Source organism: Ctenocephalides felis, unplaced genomic scaffold, assembly GCF_003426905.1.
Source record: "Ctenocephalides felis isolate EL2017-DRISC unplaced genomic scaffold, ASM342690v1 CF-g0.4_SCAFFOLD_01492, whole genome shotgun sequence".
Classification (NCBI taxonomy): Eukaryota; Metazoa; Arthropoda; class Insecta; order Siphonaptera; family Pulicidae; genus Ctenocephalides; species Ctenocephalides felis.
The window spans coordinates 21,978,842-22,006,466 of NW_020537646.1; the positions used below are offsets into that span (position 1 = coordinate 21,978,842).

General features: G+C 29.5%; 5 protein-coding genes across 5 annotated transcripts; 4 read left to right on the forward strand and 1 right to left on the reverse strand.

The window, feature by feature from the left end:
• Positions 1-487: 487 nt before the first annotated feature.
• On the reverse strand, positions 488-16,858 carry LOC113369990 (tyrosine-protein phosphatase non-receptor type 9-like). The gene is made up of 9 exons (XM_026610627.1): positions 16,832-16,858; positions 14,941-15,159; positions 12,824-13,054; positions 7,294-7,614; positions 4,045-4,315; positions 3,533-3,769; positions 1,800-2,032; positions 1,528-1,723; positions 488-1,203 (listed from the first exon to the last, which is right to left on the reverse strand). The coding sequence occupies exons 3-9, from the start codon at positions 12,887-12,889 to the stop codon at positions 974-976; spliced, it is 1,554 nt and encodes a 517-aa protein (XP_026466412.1). The 5' UTR covers positions 12,890-13,054; positions 14,941-15,159; positions 16,832-16,858; the 3' UTR covers positions 488-973.
• Positions 16,859-17,124: 266 nt separating this feature from the next.
• LOC113371638 (40S ribosomal protein S8-like) lies at positions 17,125-19,024 on the forward strand. Its single transcript, XM_026612284.1, is given in 7 exon segments — positions 17,125-17,184; positions 17,449-17,555; positions 17,739-17,838; positions 18,029-18,218; positions 18,220-18,250; positions 18,575-18,659; positions 18,860-19,024. Coding segments are annotated over 7 exon segments (627 nt in total). The 5' UTR covers positions 17,125-17,180; the 3' UTR covers positions 18,970-19,024.
• Positions 19,025-19,549: 525 nt separating this feature from the next.
• Positions 19,550-22,110, forward strand: LOC113369863 (NADH-ubiquinone oxidoreductase 49 kDa subunit-like). Its single transcript, XM_026610461.1, has 10 exons — positions 19,550-19,717; positions 19,803-19,915; positions 19,993-20,102; positions 20,266-20,467; positions 20,527-20,714; positions 20,870-21,033; positions 21,104-21,223; positions 21,289-21,418; positions 21,539-21,684; positions 21,981-22,110. Exons 1-10 carry the CDS (start codon positions 19,620-19,622, stop codon positions 22,108-22,110), a joined length of 1,401 nt encoding a protein of 466 aa, XP_026466246.1. The 5' UTR covers positions 19,550-19,619.
• Positions 22,111-22,600: 490 nt separating this feature from the next.
• Positions 22,601-24,772, forward strand: LOC113371036 (NADH-ubiquinone oxidoreductase 49 kDa subunit-like). The gene is made up of 9 exons (XM_026611685.1): positions 22,601-22,775; positions 22,987-23,096; positions 23,180-23,381; positions 23,491-23,591; positions 23,659-23,909; positions 24,011-24,130; positions 24,190-24,319; positions 24,421-24,566; positions 24,643-24,772. Exons 1-9 carry the CDS (start codon positions 22,601-22,603, stop codon positions 24,770-24,772), a joined length of 1,365 nt encoding a protein of 454 aa, XP_026467470.1.
• Positions 24,773-25,476: 704 nt separating this feature from the next.
• On the forward strand, positions 25,477-26,292 carry LOC113370587 (uncharacterized protein C1orf198 homolog). Its single transcript, XM_026611275.1, has one exon. It carries the CDS (start codon positions 25,585-25,587, stop codon positions 26,281-26,283), a length of 699 nt encoding a protein of 232 aa, XP_026467060.1. The 5' UTR covers positions 25,477-25,584; the 3' UTR covers positions 26,284-26,292.
• Positions 26,293-27,625: the final 1,333 nt, after the last annotated feature.

Below are 27,625 nucleotides of genomic sequence, written 5' to 3' on the forward strand. Positions count from 1 at the left end.
TGTTTATTTCTGGTAAAGTTTTAATAAATCTTTCAATCGAGTCCCTAGGTTGGGAAATAACATTTAAATTCCTAAAAGATTCTTTATACATTTTATTTGAATTCTTTTTTGAACATTATTTGAAGATCATAAAAGATTGTTTGATTTATATTAAATCAATTTTTTATAAAATTTGGCATTTCATTTGCTTTTAATTAACACATTCATAAATTTTGCTAATACATTATAAATTTATATTATGCCGAAAAAACCTTGTACCAAATTTAGTTCAAAATCAAATCCTTTATGAAATTCACTATTATTTTCACTTAAATTCGAATGTGGAATTTTAATTATCTTGCTGCACTAAACAAAATAATAAAATATTTGTTGTCCAAAAATATTTTAAATCAAATGAGATAATATATTGCTATTAGTCTTATAAATAAATAAATAGTTCGTTGTTTGATATGAATATATATATATATATATATATATATATATATATATATATATATAGTGCACTTCTCATTTACATTATTTACATGATTCATTTCAACTTTATAGTTGCAGTATCTTAGCATGTCCTTAATATCGATCCCATTAGGGAAACTGGAATCCTCTTTAAGTGATTATAAATATAAGATTCCAGCTATACAGCATACGCTATCGTTAATTTATATGCACACACACTATATGTTTATGTATGCAACATAAACTGTGTTCCAATAGGCGGCCGTTATACCAATGACAATCAGATCATATGTATAACAACATCAATATGAAGATTTTTGTAAATACATACGCTTGCTGTAACATATCTTATTTCAAAAGATTTATGGGATATTGGGAACTACAAGTGTGTCAGCATGTGTGATGAATCATGCTTTGACAATCAATCATCTACATCATCATCAATATAATACAATAGGAGTAAACATTCTCTTCATTTGTTGGATAATTACATAATTTTTTATCTTACTTTTAATGCCATTCAATCAGAATCTTCTATGCCGTCATTGACAAGACCAGCAACTTCTGCTGGGCTCAATAAACCAGATCTACGACCATATTCTATGAGCGCTAAATGGCAAAATACATACTGGTCTGGCATTTGTATAGAATGCGCACGTTGAGCTCTTATCCGTTCGACTGTTCCTCGAACGTCCACAGTTCCAACATCTTCTAGTCTCGATAAGCATATATCCAATGTGCAAAATGTTCCTAAAATTTACCACAAAAGTACATATCACCAATGCTTTAAGTATTATTCTTATTAACAATTGATAACTGATATTAGAAATTTTTTAACATTTGGTTTTGCATATTTACTTAATAAATCGTCAACAACGCTAATAAACATTTGTATGTGTGTGTATCGATTCATTCTTAAAATTCAAACCCCATTGCACATTTAAAAAAAGTCTAATATAAATTATTAAAAAATGTGCACGGTCAAATTATAAAGCTCAATTGATTGTAAGGTCGCTTTACGCTGCTACTGTGTTGCATTATATGCAAATGAATTAATCTTTTTTTTTAATTTACCTGTTCTGCCAATACCAGCACTGCAATGCACAACAATTGGTGGAGCAACAGCAAGTCCTTTAACATTTTCCAGCATGTCACGCTGTCTCATTCGCACACCTTCTAGGAAATCTAGCATGGCTGCAGCACTGTCTGGTACACCATAATCTGGCCAAGCTGTAAATTGCCAATGCGATACTGGTCTTTGTTCACCTGTCTAAATGTAAGAATTACTAATTTATATTTAATCTAATCTACTTTTTCTATTAGTCTATTAAGACAAAATAACTTACCCTTGTATCTATTAGCATAAGTTCTGTGACTGTATAACCACGTTTCTCCTCAGTGATTTGTTCAGCAGTGACTGCATAGATCCCATGCTGTTGAGTTTCACCACAAGTTGTTGGCCAATACTGATGACATTTTGTGCGTCCTCTTTCTGCCACTCTAGTTGTCATTACTATGACCAAACATTGCTGTTCCCATACCATGCGCCAAAAATCGCAAACGGTTTTGGGCAAAGGTCCTGAAATAATGAAACTTCTATAAAATTATATTTTTGGAATTAAGTGGTTTTTTGGAATGGTACACAAGAGACATAACAAGAACCAATTGTTTAGGATATTGCGTTCGCCAAATAGTTTTTATAGTCTAACGTCTAAGTACTATATACAATACTAGCAAACCCGACGAACTCCGTTTCGCCACCAGATGGTTTCGTGAGAAAGATGAAGATGAAAGAAATTTTTTGATTGCTTTATATTTGAAAAGGAAAATTTTGATTTTATTATACAACAGTAATGATTTTATTTCGATTACAAAAATTAAGTGTTTTTTAGTTGAACTTCTCTAAGTAAGTGAAAGTGAATCCGCAAATTATCCGTTTCATTGAAGTGCTCTTTGGTCAACCACATTTTTTGTTTTTTGGTCTGACGTTAACACAAATAAAGCGGATGGTTTTCTAACTCGTGAACAGGCAACGTATAACTGCCCATGTGAAAAACAATGATTTTCTAAATAATCTATTTGAAATTTATCCCGCAAACACTAAGCGATTGGTCTTGCAATTTGTTATTGCGAACGCAAGGCGAACTGGAAATTGCAATCGTTTGAAGTCAAACGGAAGACCAGTCGGAATCATTGGTATGTCACCAAATCGCCAGCATTTTTTGATTGAATGGTGAAATTTAGTGCGTGTACATCATTATTCTTTGCGGCCAGAAGTGCTCGTTGACTTAACCAACCATAATTCTGATAATTCTCACTAATGTCATTACTTGAATTTTTAATTACGGTGCGTGAAGTTCCAGCAGCTTGCATTAAGGCACGATGCCATACACAACTAATTTTTTTAGCTATAAACCTTGCGGAGCCCGAGACCTTTCCAACGAATGCAAAATTGTCGAAATCGTATTTCGTCAGGAAGGAAAACCCGACTTATTTTTATATATATAGAAGACTAGCAAACCGGGCGAACTCCGTTTCACCACCAGATGGTTTCATTTTATGTAACATTTTGTTTGGTGATTAAAAGATGAAGAAAAAAATGCCTGCTGTTGAAATTGAATAAAAATTTGCACAATACACGTGATTGATTTGATGGTTTCCAATTGAAATCTAAGGAAACGAATAGCTTTTTTTTTACTTCTTTGCACAATTTCACAGTGAACACAATGCCGGTTTGTCATATGAAATTAACTGAGCAGAGAGCAGAGAACAGTGAGTAGCTGTCAAACAAATGAGTAGCAGCCAAACAAAAAATATTAGTTTGTAGTACATGCTAAGTATCAGAGATGACGCTGTATGTGAAAAAAGAAAAAGTGTTTCCGCTTTTCTGTTGAAATCTTTCTTCAATTTTCTTTGTTATAAACCTCACGGAGCCTGAGAACTTTCCAACGAATGCAAAATCGTCGAAATCGGTTCGTGCGTTCTGGAGTTATTTCGTCAGGAAGGAAAACCCGACTTATTTTTATATAATAGATAATTATAGGCAAAATTAATGAACAACCCTGCTTGTAAAAAATACCTTGTGTGGATATGTAAGCATTTCTCTGTTTGTACCCGTCGACGAAATTAGCGTTAATATAGTCTCCAGTGCAGTGGTTTCCATCTATATTATTGGAAGTATTCAATGCTACTCGTGAATGATCATAGCAAAGAACATCAGTATATCTATTTTTGGCAACATTTGTTTTTGACCTTGCATGTGCGAAACTACCATCAGGAGGCCTAGCCCTAATTTCTGCATATTCTTGTACCAAGCCTGAAATAATAAATCATAAATTGTAAGAATAAAATATTTACGCGACTTTTATCAAGTTTCTTTTTTATTGCACTATTTCTGGTAATGTTAGCGTAAACAATTAAGCATTGCAAATGTGTGTATTTCTGTTATGTGAAGAAAGAAACAGTTTATTTCATATAATAATCAACGTGCTGATCGAAAAATCGAATAATTTAAGCTTTATTAATTCTAACAAGGTTTTTTTCAGTGTTATAATAATTTCACCATTATTCAAGCCAGTCGATTCTACCAACCTTGCCTACCCCGCTCGCGGATGGACTGCGCTAATTGAGACAGTGTCATCGCGTCGACGTCTGTGACACAAACTCCTGGTGCAAGAGAATCATCGTCCGAGAATCCAGAGCTGGCTGAACTGGAGATAGCGTTATCCTCGTCATCCTGCACATGACCATCATCTTCGAGCGCAACCAAAGCTCCGGCAGCAGCGCCATCGACGTGCGCTACACGCTGCTGGTCCAAAACTCGGTGCTCGTCTGATGGATCCAGCCCGTTCTCCGTCACGTGCTTTCGGGAAACGAAGGTCAATAAATAATTTGCATTTAATACAGTGGTACCCGACTTAGAAGGGTTTTAGACGCCAAAGGAGCAGCTTGTTTGCCGCGACATACGTGCAAAATTTGAGATACGAGCTTTGAGCGAGTAAGTTTTATCGAAAAATGGTAATAGCAAAATGACAAAAATATAAAAATTTCATCGGTTGTAGTAATGAATTTTTGCATAGAAATATTTTGTCTGTTTTATGATAGTAAATTATTTTAAAGTTAGTAATTTCAATTAAATATTAATAATAATTGTGTAGTAAAGTTTTACCCACGCGAATATACGAGCATTATTTTAGCTTTTGAAATTATAAATATACATTGATAATGATTGCACAGTTAACCCTCCGTCGGGCGCAATCCAAATACGTACAGAATCGGGCGCAGTGTATCTGACAGATACAGAATTTAAATATATTGACAGGAGGCTTATAGTTTTATATTTTTATTTAATTTGCGTTTTTACAATGCTGAATATGTATATTATGTGTGAACAAGAATAAAATATATATTAGATCAATATTATTTTCAAAATATAGCAAAATATAAAAATCCGTACATGCGCTCAAAATGCTAGACGCACAAACCTTACTTTTTCTGAAATGAATAATTTAATTAATTATATAAAAAAAATTGTCAGATTATGTTGGAACGTTTATACAAAGACTATATAAACAATTAGGATAGTAAAAACTTAGTGTTTTTTGTCATTTTGCACGTCAAATAGAATTTGGCTTAGTGCGTTTTTTTAAACAAAATTGCTACTAGTAAAGTATGCGAAGTTCAAAGACAATGTACTATGGACGAATAAATAGTAGACATAAAATAACGAGGCTACTGAGATATGGAGGTCTCGATGACATCAAATTTTTGAGAAACATGCCAAAGGCCCTGTATCTGTCAGATCTGCTGTTCCCGAAGGAGGTTTAAATATGTTAAGTTCGCGTTTTTTTGATTTTTGTACATTTGCAAAATATTATGTACTTTTTATAACCAAGGATCTAAAGAGGGTTTCAATTAAAGCGCAAAATTATTGAAAAATATGAGGGTTGCGAGGATGTATGAGCTTAACGCGTTACAGATATATACAGTGTTTTAACAGAAGAAGTTGATGAAGGATCTAACTACAAATAAGGGTTTTACAAAGATCAATAAGCAGCTTTCTCAGTTTTAAATGTTTGCGGATAAAAATCAGTCCCAAAAATTTTAACAGTGCGAGCATGGAAGTTGTTCAACGTGTTAGACATGTTCTAACTGATTTTCGCAATATCATGAATGAACAGAAAAAACAATAATTAAATTAAAAAACGGAACAAAAACCTTAGTGCTGGAACGAACTAATGGCGTTTAATTTTATTTATATCGAGCGTGGTTACGGAACGAGCTTAACTCGTATGTCGGGGTACCACTGTATATTGAATAGTGTTTTAAAAACTTCATCCTTTATAAAAATGTAACAATACTTGAAATACCCTTAAATATTCGAAACTTTATGAATTCTAAATTTATATTTTTAGCTTTAACCCTCCGTCGGTCGGCGTGGTCTGGCCAGACTTTTTTCGACTTCAATTTAAAAAAAAATAGTTCTAGTAATCCTATCGACTTGAAATGAAAAAATCAGGACGAAAAAATGTACAGAAGGATAATTATAAGGATATTAACTTTTTTATACTTCGAACGGTCGGAAAGGTCCACTCACACATTTTGTATGAAATATACGCTTTTTGATATATGTAAACCAGTATTTTGTCATTTTTCATGGTATTTTCTATTCAAACTGCGTTGTATATATTCTTTGCTATGTGTTGTAACATGTATGTTAGTATTTTCATGACGAGAGTTCCTTGAAAACCTACCAAACTTATTGGTAATCGCAAACACTGAAAATCGGATGAGTAAATGCACACATTATCAACAATTTTTCTACCCGTACTGCGTTCGAAATTTTTTTGGCGAACCTGTAGTGAAATTATATTTTCATTTTGAGTTTTACAGCTCATTTCAAAGGCGACGCATCTCATTTCGTTTTCATTTGAATTTCACATTTTCACATTTCACATTTTCACACAAAGGCGCCGAAAAAGAATAAATATTGTTTTTCATTGATATAAAACAGAAAAATTAACAAAAAAAGCAACGATTTTTTTATATTTCTTGATTTTTTTATATAATATAATATGTAATATTTTTATTATAAGCAAGCTCAACACATGCAAAAGACGGTAAGAAAAAGAAAAAATCAAAACTATAAATATTTACTACTAATAATCGTTAATATATAAGACACCAAAAACTCATTTATGCCATATAAATGCATGTAAAATGAATGGTGGTCCATCCAAACCTTACCGACCGTTCGAAGGTGAAAAAATATCCGACCGACGGAGAATTAAGTATTACTAGTAAATTTCATTATTTACCTCCAAATATAAAATATTTTTAAGTTATTAAACAATCACATGTAAGTATTGAAAAGGAACTAAATTATGAACTACAGTAGAACTCCAATTATCCGAATTACTGGGGACCGGGACCGATTCGGATAATCAAATATTCGGATTTTTTTTTTTAAAATTGCCATTGGAGAGAAAAAAAGTTACGTTTTGATATTGCACTATATTTTTATTGAATTAAATGAAAGAAACATGACATTTTCACATGTTTTAAATGTAAATAAAATGTACTTATGTACAAGTTTAGAAATAAAAATCATTGTTTTGTAAACATCTCCGTCAAATCAAAACAAACAATGTGCCTACACTGGCTTTGCTGGTGAAAGAATAATAGCGCACTTAGACTTTTGTGGACAATTTTTTTTCTGAAAGTGATTCGGATAATTGGCGATTCGGATAGTCGGAGTTCGGATAATTGGAGTTCGGATGATTGGAGTTCGGATAATTGGAGTTCTACTGTATATTCTTTATTATAATTATTATAAACTACCTTATTATCAACCGCCAGGAGCACGTCTTCAGCGTATTGTATGGCAACAGCTTCTTCTCTGCGTCGCCGATCTCTTCTAGCGAGGCACTCAGCCAACCAGTCGGCGTGTCTCCTATCCTCTTCAGCGACAGACAACTCGCCCGTGCGTCTAAGCACGTGCTCCGGAAGACCGTGAAGCGCCGCGAGCTGACCAGCCGCCACGGCGTGCACGCGGTCACGCAATTTCTCACGCACAAATAACCGCAGGACGCGGAAAGGAGCGCGGAACCACAAGGGGGCCGTCACGATTAACACACGTTTCAACCGGGCAGGATAACCACCCTGGAAAGATAAGGATTGTTATCGGGTATTTTGTTAGAATCTATAACGAAAATAATTTGTTTACACAGTCCTAATGCTTTGCTTTAGTCGCAAATGTTTTATTAACAGTGATGATTTTTGTGAGTAATCGCAAAAATATTGAAAATGAAAATTTTTGCGTTTTAAGGTCTTCTGAACATTTTGGCATACTTTAGATAAAATGAATGTACATATGTGTGTGTGTCTGTATAGTCTGTATGTACTATTTTATTGCTTACACCTTTGCCAAAGTAAAGGTTCTGCTGGTCCTTTTTATCCCACTCATGTGTTGCTTATCTTCTGATAGGAAAGTCATAAGAATAAAGGCGATGGCTGGTTATGAATTTATACATTTTTTATCCTCTTCTATCAAATATTTTTGTTTAAAAAAATCTAATTTTATTTGTTTACGAGATATCCGTGGTGGACCATTAATAATTGGTCTACCCTACCCATAAACATACAAATGTGATTTTTTAATGTAAGTAATCAGTAATTTTTGATTGATTTCTTTACATAATTTTATTGTAAAAACAGTCCCTAGTGCTATTGTGCATAAAAGACATTGCAATTGCTTTCGTAGACTTGGCCACATCATGTAAAATCATGTTGGTCATTCTAATTGAACATAAATTTTTGCAAATTGGGTCATTATAAGCGACATGTCAATGTAAGCGATGTCAATATATCCGGCTAGACAGCTGTTTTTTTAAGGAATTTTATATGGAAACCAAACTTCCTAGTGCGATTACGTCATAATAAGCGGTTATCAATATATCCGGCGTCATACTAATCGGATTCTACTGTATTTATGATCGGTTACAAATTTTCGTTCTCAATTTCGAGAGCACGGATCATCCGATCCGATTTGAATGATTCTAAAAGCATTCGATTCTTATATATACATATATAATTATATTCATTATAAACATTACATTATAGACAACAAAGTTAGAAAATAACGCTTTTGTCTTACGACGAAAAAGTACTTGCCCTGACTAGATGCATGAAGTCAGGGCATTACATTTTTACATAGAAGAAGAAAGTTATCGAAATAAATTTGTTTAATGAGATAATTCTTGCCTATCTCAATAATTTTCAATCTGCATCCATGAGAACACATATCCGCAGGTCCAGCGGTTTCGAAATGTAAAAATAGCAACTCATTTTGCAAGAGAACCAAGGGTCCAATTAGAATGTTCAAAAAAACATTTCACTTGTATTAACAGAATAAAAAAATTGATTAAACTTTGAAAAATTGTGAAGGCGGGACCAGTAGCTTCGTAGATCCTGGTTCGTACGACATCAAATTATCAGAAACTTTATAAAGATTTTAATAATAAATACATTTACATTTCTATGGGTTCCATATTAGGATTTGTAATGTTTCACCGTGAAACTGCAATCGTGAAATTTCAAAATTCTCAAAAATTTACTTTTTTCAAAATTTCAAATTTCAAAGCTTTGATGAACGGTACTTAAATGATGCCTTAAAGCAATATCGGTTTTGCTCAAGTTACTATTCAACCTAATATGATATGATATTGATATAGAGAAGTGCCCAAAGATTATCCTATCGATTTTTACAATTATTAATTTTATTATACACACGTTCAAAATCGGCGTTATCTCGACTATCCTATATATATGGTAATATAAATATCAGTCAATAATTTTCAGTAATTCATATTGAATTTCAATAATTTCCTAAAAATATGCATCTCAAGCTCATATAATAACTCTGACGATATGTATCTCAAGAATTCTCATACTAGATATTTTTTAAATTCCTGGCAGATAAGCGAATAATGTTTTTGTCACATACATATTGTTTTTGTATTATTTATATTACTGCCTTTTAATTAGTAGCCGTGAGTAATGATCTCAATGAGTAATATTTCCAATTGAATAAATAAATACAAAAAGATGAAATTTTATTTAATATTGAAAACAGCTGCCAATATTGTAATATACGAGTGACATTTTTATTGCTATTGCTAAAGAGCGGTTGCCATAATGAAATCTCATGTATAAATATACTATGTATAAAAGATTACAACAAAATGTATTTGCTTGAGTCATTATAAAGTTTTCAATAATAATAACATCAAATAAAATTTATGCAATCTAATGCATTTAACTACATAAAAGAACTTTTAAACACTTAAACATTCCGATTTATTTAAAACTGTAATAAATTGTAACTGTAAATGAATTTCGTATTAAATCCTTTTCGTTCCATTTGGTTTTTATATAATTCAAGGCATTATAAGTCCGTATTATTGCTGTTGTATATATTTTATGACTGAACAATACTACTATTTCAAAAACTATATGCATTTCAAAATGTAGAGAATAAAAACGTGTTATTAAGGATAGATTTATCTTACGAAGAATCAAGATAAATATGTGATTCAAAAACAATCTTAATTTTTCTTAATACAACAAAATCCAACTGTTGAGAGTTATATAAGATTAAGATCACGTCCTTCAAAATTGCTATTTATAAAATGCTTTCAAACATATAGTCCGCGCTCTTGTAGTTATTTATAAAATATCGGTATTCTTCATCTATGTACTAAATTCGCTTAAATAAATAAAAATATACAAATGCATAATATTAATAAAATACTTCTATTTATGCTATAAATAAAATTTTGTAATAAAAATTTGTTAATTTTGCAAAAGTTGCTAAAACTACCATTATACATATAGAAGATTTCATGCCATAGCCAAATATTGGCATGGGAATCATGTCTATAGTATGAATAAACGACGCAATAAAAAATACCATGTACAAAGTGATTAAACAATTTTTTACTTACTTTATTAAACGCTAATTTAACTTTTGATTGTTATGAAAGTTTATGATCATTTGTCATAACATTTTGCGTTTAACATTAAATGAAAATGTATTAAATTTATTTATTTGAACACTTATTTATCTGCTCTAATTATTTTTTATCAATAAAATATCACAATGGATATTGTTAATATTATTTAATCACAACGATTAAGATATTTGACTAAAATATATAATATTGTTTATAAATTATTATTATTCTACATACAGAACAATATTTTATGTTAAAACTTTTCAACTTTATCTTGACCGAGATTTTCTCACAAAAACACTCTACAAACAATTGGGAATACTAGATCAGCGGCGTTCACATATAATCATTTCCAAGAACCCTTTTACGTTATCAATAGTTTTATTTTTATTATAACACTAAATTTATATTATAATATTAATAATTGTTGGCTTGTTACGTTTGACCGAGTTTCGTGACCGAAATGAACTGACAGAACGATTTTATCGACCGCCTAAACATAATTTTCCCCTCGACATCTGCGCATGCTCCCGAAAATTTAAATATATTTAATACACATAGTCACAAGAATATATAGTGGTCTTAAGTTTAAAGAATGAATATTGAAATAACAGCAATTAAATTATGCAATTCAATGTTTTGGCCATAAAATGTTGTAAGCGAAACACAAAATTGTAGAATTATTCGAGAAAAGTTCTAACGTATTATTCAAAAATGAATGGTGTAACGATTGATTCAAATAATTCAAATAATACAAAATACCATTCATTCTTATATAGAAGAAAGTCAATTATTTATAAACACACGTTAAAATATAATATTGTATTATAAATAAGAGCTGCTCTTTACGGCTTCTATATTCTCCCTTTAAAATAACATTAAGTATGGTAATAAAATTGAATTTGTAATTTAAATATTTATAATAAAAATATATCAAAAAGTGTATCAATAGACGAAAGATATTGGAAATTTTTAGAATTGCTCATAATAGCGCAAAAGCAAATTAAACATTGCGTATATCATAAAATTCCGTAAGTGTTTGAGCAGTTAAAATGTTATTGACATTACAAAGTCCCTACAATAAATTCCAAAATTTGTATTAATTGCTAGATTTGAGTAATTACTATTTATTCTTCAACATAAAATAGCATAAAATTCTACAACAAAGCTCGTAACTATTTTAGGTTTCAGTGTATTTTGAATGTACCTACTCAAGCCAAAATTGCAAAACAATGCAAAGTTGTGAATGTGAACCCCATTAAGACGATCACATTTAATACGATTTTTCGTATAATACTTTAAAACACGCAAAACAAAAGACTATTCAGTCTTTTGTATAATATTTTGTATATTATTATTATTTTGTATAATAAATCGTTTTAAAAATTGTAACGGCATTGAAATCACCGTGATATCGAAGACAGTGAACCAAAAAAATGTGAAACCGCGAAATATTTTTAATGCTTTATTTTTTAAATTGATCTCAGATAAATCCGGAGTTTTCAAGAGAGAGGTTTCTTTGGTGGTGAAGCAAGTAAATAGAGACTAATTTTAAATAACGTAATTATGATGAAGCGACGTATTTTAATGTAACTTATAAATGTATAATTTATTCCTATTTAAACCAAAATATAGAACATAATACAAAATAATAAGTTCTTTAAAACTTGTAAAACAAAAGACTGAATAAATCGTTTTAAAAATTGCAACGGCATTAAAATCACCGTGAGATTGAAGATAATGAACCGAAAATTTTGATATTACGAACCGCGAAACATTTTTAATGCTTTATTTTTTGAATTGTTCCTAGATAAATCCAATGTTTTCAAGAGAGAGATTTCTTAGGTGGTAAAGCAAGTAAATAGAGGCTAATTTTAAATAATTCTAATGAAGTTACATATTTTAATCTAACTTATAAATGTATAATTTATTCCTATTTAAACCAAAATATAGAACATAATACAAAAAATAAGTAGTGAGCAGCGGCGGATCCAGGGGGTGGGTCATGGGGGTCATGACCCCTCATGAGCTTGTCTTAAAACTTAGATAGAACACTAATTACTTCATAATGATTTTATTTATGTATTTTGTTACCAAACGCATTTTAAAACTTCAATATGTAACTTATTATAGACGGCAGAGTCAAACTCCTAAAATTTAAGGATTTTCTAATCGTATTGCGATTATATGTTCTATACATAATTTAATTATGTGACCCCCCCCCTGGCGCCAAAGCTGGATCCGCCACTGGTAGTGAGTACGTTATTTTGTCTCGCATAAACAAGCTTTCTCGCTCGACGCGCCTTTTGGTAGAGTTTCAATTAATAATAATAATATTAATAATAGCCATTACAAACCTTTAAAAGCATCAGCATTTTTTGTGAAAGGTCATAATCAAAATTGGCGTACTTGCTGTCGGTCATATCATATACAAAGACGAGTCCGAACTTTTGCGTAGAGGCATCGTCCGTAGCGGCATCAAGTTGATGTACGACACCTGCGAGAGTCGTGCGATGCAGGCAAATTTCCGGGCGGTGTAAGCGAGCGGTAAATACTGCAATTGCCGCCCCTTTGGTATCGCGTTCATTCTAAATTTAAAAAATAACAAGTAATATTGTAACGTATATATAGAAAATTAACCTGCTTTTCTATAAAGAACTAATAGATATTATAATGCAATAGTAATAATTCATAATTAGTTTAATATCTTATTTTTATGGACAATAAATTGAAATTATAGATCAATTTGTTTAACATGAACCAAATTTTGATATGAGTTCCTGACAAAAAGGTGTATTAGAGATAGTTTATTAGTTTATTAACCACTTCTATAAGAACGAAGAGGAAAAATGCAAACTATACATTAGTGGCCTTTGACCAAAAGATATAATAATAGAAAATAGACTGAATAAACTGTCTGAATAAATATTTTATTAGTTTTTATTTGTATATACATTTAAGTTATCTTTATTCAGTATGATATAAATGTTTCGATTTATTTTTATTTTAAAAAAATCATATTTTATAGCCGTCTTTTCCTATTTCGAAGCTGCGTTTAGCGTTGTTAAGGGGGTATTTTAGTGTAGAAATTCAAACAAATCGATTTTTTTTATTTCATATTTTCAAATTTTAACTATCTAAGAATATGGGTACGAGAAAGTTTTTGAATATTTGAATTATTTTCGGAGATATAGGCATTCTACTGACTTGGTCTCCATACTGGTTTGGCTTCACGCAAAACTTTAAATGCGTTTATCTCAGAACAGACTTTTTCAGTACTGTTGACACGATTTCTCGAGTTCTACTCGACCGATTCACTTGAAATGTTCAGAGAGTCTTGTTTATAGTCCTATTTATAGCCCAAACTAGGATTATGCCCAAACTCCAATTTTTACTATTGTTTAAAAATTCGAGAAACTCAAAAAAACAGTAAAAAAAACACTTTTTTTCAAACAGTCGCCGATTTGTAAAAAAAAAATTTACTCATCGCTAGTTCGGGCGATTGCGACATCATTGTAGATTAATAATTTTTTTATTTCTTTTATTTCGGATGGCTAGGAGGGCTGAAATCATGTCAAGACTGAGGTGCTAATTTTTTGTGACCCCCCACTTCATCAGCTGCCAGTTTCTTAAATTTTGAACTTTTTTTTTTAATTTTTGTATTGTATTTTAATAATATTAATACACACGTGGTATAAAAATGGATAGTAAAAACATTCATTGCTTTCTTTTACGACACTTTAAAAATGACCTAAAATTCATCGCTCTACACTAGAATACCCCCTTAAGAGAGGTATTACTGTTTAGCGCGGTCATTCAGCGGAATTATAAAATAGACTTAAATCAATTAGCACATATGCAGATTGTTCTAAATGTTGAATTTATTCACTTGCCAATGGCAAATTTGGCTAAATTTAAAAATGTTATTAGTATGAACGTGTGAAACTGATTTTTCGTTGACGAATCGTAAATTGCTAAAAGCACAATGAAATTGCAAAAATTTATTGAAAAAATCATAAAGATTTCAAAGTGATTAATTTCGAATCATATTGCTGAATGTTATACATAAATGTATATAATATTATTATGAAGGTTTCTTGGTTTTCTAATTCATGTTCATGTTCAATTCATTTCATAATTCATAAAAGTGGAAATTCAGGATTGGCAATTCTTGATTTTAGTTAGATTTCTTATTATATTTTATATTGTAATCTGACATAATTATAATTATATCAGATTACAATAAAAAAATAAAAGTACACGTAATATAAGTATAAGTATACTATAATTACTTTGAACATATTATAATTCATATGTAAGTAAAAATAATAAAGAATATATTTTATATTGTAAAACAATTAAAATATTTTTCGCGTTTTTAAATCTCATGTCAAAATAGAGAATATAAACATTATTGTTGAATATTAATAAAAATTGCAACATAAAATGTAAGTTAATAATATTGATAACCTACCAAAATTGTGAATTTTCCAGTTTGTAATTCTGATTTTAAAGGCTCAGAACTTGGATCCAGGCCATCTAAACCTTCTCTGGCTCTTGTAGCTTCGTGTTGTTCATATAAAGAGACAGCCCGCGAGGTATCAAACTTCCGAGCAAACAAAAACTTGATGGCCGTTGATCGAGCGACTGATTTACCATCACGATTTAAAGATCGTATAAATTCTTGTACCGCCTATGGGATATATAAGTGATTTGTGTTATTATATGTTTATTATTAATTATTGCTGCAAGATTGCATTACTTAGAGCAATCAAATTTAGATTGCTGCTTAGCTACAAATTAGATTTTTTTTTCATAAACTCTTATACCGGAGTCAGGCACAACTGCCTGACTGAGATATGAAAAATAGATATTTTGCTGATGAATAAATTTAATAAATAAATAATAAAAATAATTAACATGTGGCAACTTTAAATTATCATGTAAACCTTGGATTTTTTAACGAAATTTCGATGTTTATAATTTCAAAATCTTGAACAGTTTTTATAACTTAAGTTACGTTTTGTGATTTGCTGGATTGATGCATAGTAAGTAATTTGAAATAATATAATAATAATTGTGTTATTCTTATATACTGCTACAAAAATCAAATTTTAGTAGAACTATGCATATTGTTAATTTCTCTACTTTGTGCACTGATGATAAGAATCAAATGCTTTCTGACCTGACATACACTCAAACAAAAATTCGTAAAAGACGTTACAAGTGATTTTATATATTTTGATAAAATTCAAAAGCCGATTTTTTAATCTTTTTTCCAATATTATGAAATACAGAATAGAATCATTAAAAAATCTGTTTTATTTTGAATTATATAATTTATTGTATAATTGTATTAGTTTTAATTTTTGATAATTTTTTGTAACGCTATAATATAATTGATTTTAATTTGTATGCTAATGATAATTGATTTTTATCTGTATAAATAAAATTTTTATTTACTACTTTTTGTTCAACGTAGTGGGCGTTATATTACGAAAAATATATTTCAGCATAGAACAAATAAGTAGTTTATCATTTTAATTTCAATTTCACAAACTTTTTTTTATTTAATTAGTTTATTGTTCCAATCATTAATTGCCAGGATTTAATATTGTGATTGTTTAGTGTTAATTTCAATTTCACAAGCTTCATTATATTTTAATTTAATTGATTTAATGTTTCAATTATTAATTGCATGGATTTAACCATTGTGTAATAGTTTAGTGCAAACTAACCAAGTGTATTTTTTTTATTCTAGGAATTTCGACGTAAACGTAGACCAAAATGTATATATTCATAGTTTTAATTTTTGTATATGCACACCAAATTTATATTCTTCAACAATATTCTTTAATATTTATTTTCTATTAACGAAATAATATTTATAAAATAATGCAATAAGTAAAAATTCATATAATAAAATAATATTATATTGAAGGAAAATTAAATCGAGTCTATTTTGAGCATAATTTTTCATCCATATAATAATCCATATTAACAAATCGTGTTTATTTACTTATTAGGAAGTAATGACTAATTTGTAATTGGACTGATACAAAACTTTGCTATTAAATTCAAATTATTTATATATAAACAGTAATTATGCACACACACATGTTATTAACATTTCAAAAATAGTAATGATCATCTCTTAGATTATATATTTATTAAGATACTTTAAATGAATAAACAAAACGAAGAAGTGTCACACCTCTGGTTTATAATGTACTCCCTTGAAAATATAAGCATTATATTGCATACTACATTATAAAAAAATAAATTAGATATCTACATTAATTTTTTTGTGGTTGTAATATATATTAATAATATAAAATAATAAAAGTTATATTTCTTTCACTCACCACCTCTTGTTCAGCATTTAAGGCTGACGCCATTTTCTTTGAATAATCATAAACGTCATTTGCATATGTCATTTTGAACCAAATCTTGACTTGCATACCGTTAAACTCATTTTTAAATATTATACGAAATTAAATGCGAAAAATGGTTTATATGTTTATAAATAATAAATATATTGTTATAAATCTTATTTATCAATTTCTATTTTCGAACATAATTTTAAATTCAAATTTTGTACATTATTTTTAATGTTGGCGACATTGCGAATTGAAAGGAGGTCTACATCAAAATGAAAGCAAAGCTATGGAACTCGATCGTTTCCGTACTTTCGGTCTTTAGTTCGTGGGCAATATGGGTGAGTGCTTCGTGAATAAGAAGTTTATAAATCCTTCATCATCTGTTTTAATAAATAAATTTATTTAATCATATTTTTGTATCTGGAGTGTACTAAGTTTCTGGTGTCTTAAAGTTCACATATTTTTCATTAAATGGTTTTTCTAGAGGAATTACACGTTGTGGAATTTTACATTCATTTTAATGCCGCCACCTTGCTGAATATTATATTTATTTCATGTTGTCTGTTTTTGTACTTGTATTGATTAATGTTTTATCTAAATAGGTATCAGTCGTGATCATTGGCATAAACGACGTGCCACTGGAGGCAAAAGGAAACCTATCCGCAAGAAGAGGAAGTATGAGTTAGGTCGCCCAGCAGCTAATACGAAGGTATTTTGATTTTTTTCATATTATAAAATGTTCATGCATTATGTTATGATGATAAGAATATTTGGTTCAACCGACTTTTGTGCTGAAGACAAAACTATTCCACAGCGCTCTGATATTTAGCTGCATAAAATTAAGCTTTTAGTGACTTTGCTTGAGTATGCATTCATGTTTATTCTATTTTAGTTAGGACCACAACGTATCCACCTTGTTAGGACCCGTGGTGGCAATGTAAAACATCGTGCATTGCGTTTGGACACAGGAAACTTCTCTTGGGGATCTGAATGTAAGTCTATTATTTATATTACAATTATAGCATGTGCATTTGAAGATCATACATTGTCTTACCATGATGTATGTTCTTATCAGTAAGTTTCAATTCAGTCAATCCAAAGATTTACTGTCCTTGGAAAAGTAATTCAACTTGTGCTTTAGTCATAATATGTATCAATACTTATTGTCGTTTTAAATTTCAGGTGCAACTCGTAAAGCTCGTATTATTGATGTTGTATACAATGCATCCAACAATGAATTGGTCCGTACCAAGACTCTTGTAAAGAATGCTATTGTAGTTATTGATGCCACACCTTTCAGACAATGGTATGAAAGTCATTATGTATTACCTTTGGGACGCAAGCGAGGTACTAAGCTCACACCTGAAGAAGAAGCAGTTATGAATAAAAAAACGCAGTAAGAAGGTATGTTTGCAGCTATATACAATTCTACACAATTCAATTGATAGATTTTAAATCATTTTACTGTTGCTCTGAATACGTTTTATGAACATTTACATTCTACACATCTAATTCCATGACTCAGTACCTTCTCAAAAAAGCACCTTGTTACAATTTTCATAGTTGCATAGGTTGTCAACGGGAAGAAGATCAATTCATATTATGGGTGAGATGATGGTTTATTAATGGCCATTTTATCTCAATATAATATGAAACATATTTTTTATGCATAAATTTCAATATGTAAATTGGTTTTATTGCATTCTAATGTATTAATATTTGTTTCAGGTGGCTAAAAAATATGCAACAAGACAACGTGTTGCTAAAGTTGAGCAAGCTCTGGAAGAACAGTTTGCTACTGGTCGTCTATTAGGTAATTTTCTTCATTACTTTTACAAATTCATCAATCTTTATGATGATAAATTCTAAGCGATGCACAAATTGATAAATTGTTGTTTTAACATTTTATCACTGTGCAGTCCATGATTAGCTTGTCATAGTTACTCTGATTTAAATATTATAAAAAGTATTTACTTTTTTTAGTTAAGTCTACAGCTTTTGTTTAATTTTCAGCTGCTGTTTCCTCTCGTCCTGGACAATGTGGACGTGCAGATGGTTATATCTTAGAAGGAAAAGAATTGGAATTCTACATGAGGAAGATCAAGTCTAAAAAGGCGAAGTGATTATATTAATATAATGTGTAAAAAAAATTGGGATGAATAAAATAATTCCAGACAACTAATTTTTTTGATTAATGTTCTCATTTCAGTAGCTTATTAATTTAGTGCATTTTGTTTGAATTATATTTATTTGAAATTTTATTTTCTCAGTTTATTTATTATTAGTTTATATTTATTTCAGTAACTTTGAATTAAATAATTCAATGAATTAAACTTAATAAAAGTAAATGGAATGCTGTATCAATTCACATCAGTTTACAATATTTCAAATATGTATAAATTTCCTATTCCATCAAATATATTTTCATATATATCATTTTATATATTAAAAGCAGGCTTCAAGATATAGGGTTTTGTGTTATGTGAAACATATGTTTATTATCATATTATTATATTGTCTAGGTTTATTATATTTGCTAGGGTTTTAATTCATTAAGTCAAGCCTTCTCATAAGTTTATGAAGTCATTTGGCTTTGAACCGTCCGAAGTGATTGTAATGACAAAAATAATACCAATCTAACGAAATGCAGGTAATCTTTTAAACCTGTCATGTTTATTTATCTATGGCTGTACCCTAGTACATTAATTTTGAAACTGGCTGTCACTATTTGTTACGAAAATCTGACACTTCGTCAGCCTAATAAGAATTAACCATGGCTGCTAGTATATTAAATACAATTTTACGAAAGTCTAATAATTTAATAGCTCCAATATCATCCCTTAATTCAAATGGTGTTTTGCAAAATGCCATGTAAGTTCAACATAATTTATTATGTAATTTTGTGGTTATAAAACTTGCAAGATTTTTTAGTCATTTATTACTTTTATTTTTTAAGTATCGCAAGATGTGCAGGAAAGTGGTATCCGGATATCGAGTATTATAAACAGTTTGCTGGACCTGTTCTGTACCCTGATCCAAATGTAGAATACAAAATGATCCCATGGAACAGTAAGATCCAAACAGTTCAAGAATCTGTTTTTAACACATATTAAACTAAGTACTATTTAAGATATCTTTCTGTTCAGGTATTGAACATCCAGTTGAAAAGCAGGTACGTAACTTGCACTTGAATTTTGGGCCACAACATCCAGCTGCCCACGGAGTGTTACGACTAGTTCTAGAACTGGATGGAGAGGTAATTTTATTATAAATTTTTTATAGTTTATTGAGAATGACATCTGTTTACTTTGTTCACAAACTTTAATCACAATTTGATTATTAATTTTACTTATGTGAATAAGACCAATATTATTATCTGTACTCGTAGGTTATATTAAATATCTTTTCTATAATTTTAGACAGTTGTGAGAGCTGACCCTCATATTGGCCTTCTACATCGTGGAACAGAAAAATTAATTGAATATAAAACATACACACAAGCATTACCATACTTTGATCGGTTGGATTATGTATCCATGATGTGCAACGAACAATGCTATTCTTTAGCTGTGGAAAAATTGCTGAACATTGATATTCCTTTGAGAGCAAAATATATCAGAAGTGAGATATATTGTAATATTTATTAGGTGTATTTTATATTCAAAAAAATATTTTTATAGCATTGTTTGCTGAAATTACAAGAATTTTAAATCATATTATGGCTGTGGGTACACATGCATTGGATGTAGGAGCTTTGACACCCTTTTTCTGGCTTTTTGAGGAAAGAGAAAAAATGATGGAATTCTATGAAAGAGTATCAGGCGCTAGAATGCATGCTGCTTATATTCGTCCTGGTGGTGTGTCACAGGTATTTTTTTCTGCAGTCTTATTACTTTTTACAATAATAATTCTTTATTTTTGAAATAATCTAATAAGCAATCTATATTTAGGAATAAAAATTGTTTTAATAAAGCAATTAAATTTTAATTTCAATGATAATAATCATTTATATAAATATACTAGGATATGCCAATTGGATTGATGGATGATATTTACGAATTTGCTTCAAAGTTTGCTGAGCGTTTAGATGAAGTAGAAGATGTGTTAACTACAAACCGATTATGGGTTCAACGTACTGTTGATATAGGAACCGTTTCTGCTGAAGATGCTCTGAATTATGGTTTCAGGTAATATTATCTGTAATAATTATTTAATTGATCACCATTGCCTTAATATATCAATTAATTTTTTTTTTAGCGGTGTTATGCTTCGTGGATCTGGTATTAAATGGGATTTGCGTAAAGTTCAACCTTATGATGCTTATGATAAGGTTGAGTTCGATGTACCTATTGGTACTAAAGGAGATTGTTACGACAGGTACTGATATTGTGAGAGTTTATAAATTAAATGTGTTATATTTTATGAAATTTTTCAAAATACAGATACTTGTGTCGTGTTGAGGAAATGAGGCAATCTTTGCGCATCATTGATCAATGCTTAAATCAAATGCCAGAAGGTGAAATTAAAACTGATGACATGAAATTAACAACACCATCTAGAGAAGAAATGAAGGTACAAAGTTTACTGAGAAATCTAAAAGCACAATTCATATTTTTTTTCTTGTATTACTTCATACTTTGCACAGATAATTTAGTTGTAATATAATTATATATTTATTTTATTTTATTATAGACTTCTATGGAAGCTCTAATTCATCACTTCAAACTCTTCACTCAAGGATACCAAGTACCACCTGGTGCTACATATACAGCTATTGAAGCACCAAAGGGAGAATTTGGTGTTTACCTAGTATCCGATGGTTCTAGCAAACCCTACAGGTATGTAAATTTGTGACAAAATTATAATTGTTTTGATTCAAATGTTCGGAAACAATATTTCAATAGTTCGAGGTAATTTAAGTAATATTAGCAGGTTAAACTCTATGAGAAATTTTCTGAAGCTTTATTATGAAAGTTGAAATCACAATATGGCAATTTAAGTGCATTTATTTACAATTATAGTAATTGCTATAAAGTTATATTTTGTGTTAGTTCCATTTATAATAGTGAAAATAAGTCAATGATAATTTTTAATCAATTAATTACAATAAATTCAAAAATTTATTATCTTATAGGTGCAAAATCAAGGCACCAGGTTTTGCCCATTTGGCCGCTTTAGATAAAATAGGAAAGCGTCATATGCTTGCTGACATTGTGGCTATTATTGGTACATTGGATGTAGTATTTGGAGAGATAGATCGTTAATTTTATATGTATATAAATAATATAAATAAATAATGTAAGTTTGACTTGTGATTTACTTGATAGTTATTTATTTGTTAATAGATCACAGTTTATATTCATTTATTCATTCATTAGTTCATTATAAGCTAAGTAAATCTGGAGTGATTACGGTTGATATATATGCGAAATATATTATTTTAGTTCAGTCCTTTACTGAACTGAATAACTCCTTTCTGAAATGTAATTGAAAACCAAAATTTTATTTTTAACTCTTTGCATTTGTCTACAATTATGGATTTTAAATATTTGCAATTGAATTAAATTTTTTTCTGCGATAAAATGAATCTTTTTAGTAATTGTGATGTTACTAGATTTTTAAAATATCATGAACCTTAAACATAGTAATGTATAACAAATGTATTATAAGGATTATAATGAATATACATTTGAAATGAATGTATATACATTTGAGATGTTCATTTGTTTTCAATAATAATAACTTGTTGAAAAAATGTTCAAAAAGTCAAATAGCTTAAAAAGAGCATTAAGTGTTCCATGGATACATTCAAGCAGTTCTTTAAAATATGCCAAGAAGTGGTATCCAGATGTTGAATACTATAAACAATATGCAGGACCTGTCTTGTATCCAGATTGGGATGTTACAGGATGGAAGCCTAAATGGAATGGTATGTAACAAATTGTTTTATTAAGCACTCAATAAAACTTATGCATTTTTGACCAATCTTAAATCAATTATGTTTATATCATATGATAATCTTTGCAATAGTATACTGAAATATTACAATTGAAGATACAGAGGTGCAGTATAAACTGTTATTTTATAATTTGAACATTTATTATAATTATGATTAAAATTTGATGAATACTTATTTATAGGACTTAAACATCCACCACAATATTCTTTCAAGAACTATGTTATCAATTTTGGTCCTCAACATCCAGCTTGCCATGGTGTTTTAAGACTTGTCCTCACCTTAGATGGAGAAGTAATGAAATAAAAAATATTACACGTTCAATATTATTATTAATTCGATGACAGTGTAAATAATAATAAATATTATTATAATAGACTATAGTTCGGGCTGATCCCCATATTGGATTATTACACAGAGCAACTGAAAAGCTTATAGAATATAAAACGTATATGCAAGCTCTACCTTACTTTGATAGACTGGACTACGTCTCTATGATGGCAAATGAGCAATGTTTCTGTCTGGCTGTTGAAAAATTGCTGAATATTAACATTCCAAAAAGAGCGAAATACATTAGAAGTAATAGTAAAAATATTAATGCAGTAACTTTTTTCTAAATAAATATTTAAAATTTTATTAGCAACCATAAATTAACTGATTTATATTTGTTCAACCGATATATTTCTAGCTTTATTCTCGGAAATATCTCGCTTACTAAATCATCTGGTTGCTATTGGCTGCGGCGCCATTGATCTAGGAGCAATTACATTATTTTTTTGGTTTTTCGAGGTAAAACATGATTGATAAATGGATTATTTTTATATAATATAATCTTCATATTTTGTACAAATTTTAGGAGCGTGAGAAATTGATGGAATTTTACGAGCGCGCTTCTGGTGCCCGGATGCACGCAGCATATGTGCGTATTGGAGGTGTACATCAAGACATTCCTCTTGGTCTTTTAGATGATATCTATGATTTTATATCAAAATTTGGAGAGCGTTTAGATGAAGCAGAAGATGTCATAACAAAAAACAGACTGATTATAGCAAGGACGCAAGATATTGGAATTGTGAATGCTCACGATGCTCTTAATATGGGTTTTAGGTTAGCAACACCTAAATAACATTTATGAACTTTGTTATTACATGTCTTCATTCAATTAGTTTTGATTTATCTTATGATAATTTTTGTTGAACATTTTTTAGTGGCGTTATGCTTAGAGGATCTGGAGTAAAGTGGGATTTACGTAAAAGCCAGCCCTATGATGCATATTGCGATATGGTATTTGATGTACCAATTGGAAGTAAAGGCGATTGCTATGATAGGTTTGTTATAAGTTTATTATCAACATTAAATTACGTAATAAAAATGATGCAATTTTTAGGATGTTAGTGCGGTTAGCCGAAATGCGCCAATCTCTGCGCATTATAGAACAATGTATTAATCGAATGCCTGCCGGTGAAGTCGCAATCGATGACATGAAAATTAGTCCTCCTCGCAGGAAAACTATGATAGTAAGATCATTTACAACATCAAATTATAATAAATATATTTATCTATTTTGATCACAAATTGGAATAGTTCTGCTAATTCACCCAATCATTTCTTTATTTAGCAATCAATGGAGGGTTTGATAAATCATTTTAAATTGTTCAGCAGAGGATTTGATGTTCCCCCTGGTTCAACTTATACTGCAATAGAAGCTCCAAAAGGTGAATTTGGAGTATATTTGGTGTCGGATGGATCCAGTAGACCATATAGGTAGAAAACTTAAATAACTTAAAATTGTGTAAATGCAGTATGGATATAAGAAATAATTTGTTAATTATTTAAACAGATGCAAGATAAAAGCACCAGGATTTGCGCATCTTGCCGGTCTGTCGACTTTGGCCCCTAAATTATTCCTTGCAGATATTTGTGCAGTGCTTGGGACGTTAGACATTGTTTTTGGCGAAATAGATAGATAATAAAAATAATATGTAAATAACATATATAAATGTTATGTAAAAAACGTTTGTTTCATGTTATTCTTTTCAAATACACGTAAAAATAAATTTTAGGACCAAAATATAGATATAGAGTCTTAGTCACTTATTTATATTTATAGATTTGATCTAGTCGATTTTTAAACTATATAAGATGATAAATTATTGCTTAAATACAATCAACTAATTAAATCTGTATACTGATTTAATAATTAGTTGACAACTTTATAAATTACATATTAAACTCGAAATATATATTATAATTTTTATAAGATTGATAATTATTTTCATAATTATAGTTGATTGTATTTAAGTAAAGATTTATCATCCTATATAGTTTAAAAATTGACTAAAACAAATCTATAAAGTGACTAAGACTATTATTTGATCTTAAAATTTAAACTTAAAGAATATACAAGATTAAAAAAAAAAAAACGAAGTAGTATGTACTAGCTTTTATCTACAGATACTACTTTGTTTTTTTATAATTTTGTAAATTCTTTAAGTTTGGTTGTATCAATATTTTAATAAGAAAATAAGATATATTTATAAAAATTAATCTACCAGTATGTCTAAAAAAATTTAAAAAGAATCTGGCGTCATCTACAATTTTAAAACCAAAGCATGGTTTGACGTATAAAGGTTTATTGAACTTGTCAAGCAGACAGTTCATAGTTGCAGTTCATTGGTTTATTATATATTCTAGTCTGCTAAGTAGTGGTCGAGTGCTTATAACAGTATAATGTATTTTTAATTGACATTTCTATCAATGTGTTACATATTTAATTAAAAAAATGGTTAACAATAAGTTGAAATTGATAGCCGAAAATTATTTTGGCAGTTTAAACCCTATTGCTGCAAGAATACAAAACGATATAAAAGAAATACAACTATCCTATGACAACCTTTGGGGTAGTTTAAAAAGTTATGAACAGAATGAAATTATTGATGAATCAATTATAAAACCAGAGATCGCTTTACAATACGCTTTATTGACACCTACAGAGGAGAAGAATATTAGCTTTGATGAAGGGTTACATTGTTACAACAGCAATCTAGTAACTGGTCAAAAAATTGTGCAGGATGAAAATTTTGCTTACCGAGACGAGCATTCAGCTCCTTTCAATATGAAGACTGCCAGTCAATTAAATTTGAATATTTTTGAAGTAGAAAAAATAACAAAACCTCATGTAAAACATTTGCCTGGTGCAATAAATGAACCTAAACAGGAAGTCGAAGAATTAAATAACCATGAATCTTCTAAACCTGATGATTCCACAATACCTAAAATAATTAAACCACCAAATGAAGCCAAATTTTTATCTGAATTAAAATCAAGAACACAAATGAAGGGCGAAGAATCTATTGCTTACAACGAAATGAATTATTTAAAAGATGAAAACATAATACCAGATATGGGTGAAATTAATTTAGATACAGTAGATAGTATTGATACTATTAAGACTGGATATGATTTTCTGGATAACTGGTAAAACTGTTTGGAAAACAGTATCACAAATTTTATTTATACTAATATTTTATATTTACAATCTATTTCATATATGTTTAAACTAAATATCCTTAATGTTTAGATGTTGTGACTGATTTTTATGTATCAAACTGATTAATATATATGTTATATAACTAAATTATGAGTTTTGCTTTCATTACATCTTTCTTCCAGAGATTTCACTTTCTAATGAATTCATAATAGGTATACTAAACACAGTTTTTAAATAATCTGCATCTAATTTACTTAACTTATAGATAACTTTCTCATAATCAAATAAACAGAAAATAACTGTTGTTTATGTAAATAGATTTATATATTCAGCATAAAATTAAGTTTTATAATATAAATGAAAATCTTTTTTACTGTTATTATTACCAAATAATGAATGTTAATTCTGAAAAAAAATAGTCATAAAAACTAAAAAATTAAGAAAAATGCCCAAAATCAGTTTGAAATCACCCAAGTAGTTCAATATTTTTTCAAATGAAATAATTGTTTCATTTGAAAAAATATTTATATTTGCTTTTTAATTAAAAATATTTATATTTGCGTTTTAATTAAAAAATTCCATGTTCATTATTAACTTCTCATAGGGTAAGTGATGGGTAAGTTATAGTAATGGTCTAAAAATCAATATCCAAAATTTTCTTTTAAATCTCAAAAATGATTTAGATTTTATTTTTTATGTTGGCTAAAATTCTAAAGCTAACTTCAAATAATTAATTTTAATCCTTTTGACTCGGATGCCGCCGCTCCGGCGGCAAAATTCATATAAATCTCGGAATTCGCGAGTGGAACGTGTTAACTTTGCAATTCAGTTTATAAATTTCTTATCAATTTAAAACATTCAATACTTCTCCACTCAATACCGTAATGAAATAATTTAGAAGTAGTACAGACAATTTCAGAAAATAATGATTTTCTATGCACGATACCATGCGACACTAGTTAAAATATGATTTTGACTAAACAAACAAATTTTAAGAAGGTTTAAATATAATTTTAAAAATAAACGAAAACGAAAAATTTATAAATTACATAAAATTTAAATTATTAAGCGGTGGGAATTAGTATGTCATTATTCCATGCCTCGTAAAGTAGCATTCAATTAATTTTACACGAAATTTTGTTTTTTTCTAATACCTTCAATTTTAGGTACTTATAATTTGTGCAGTTGGCTTAATAAAAGTTAATTAAAATGAATAATTAATAAATTGAAATTTTAAAGAGCCGGAAGAGTCTCAATTTCATTTATACCAATCTATACCACGGCAATCACATGAGTCATCTATGGGTGTGGATTGACGCTCAACTAGTGTACT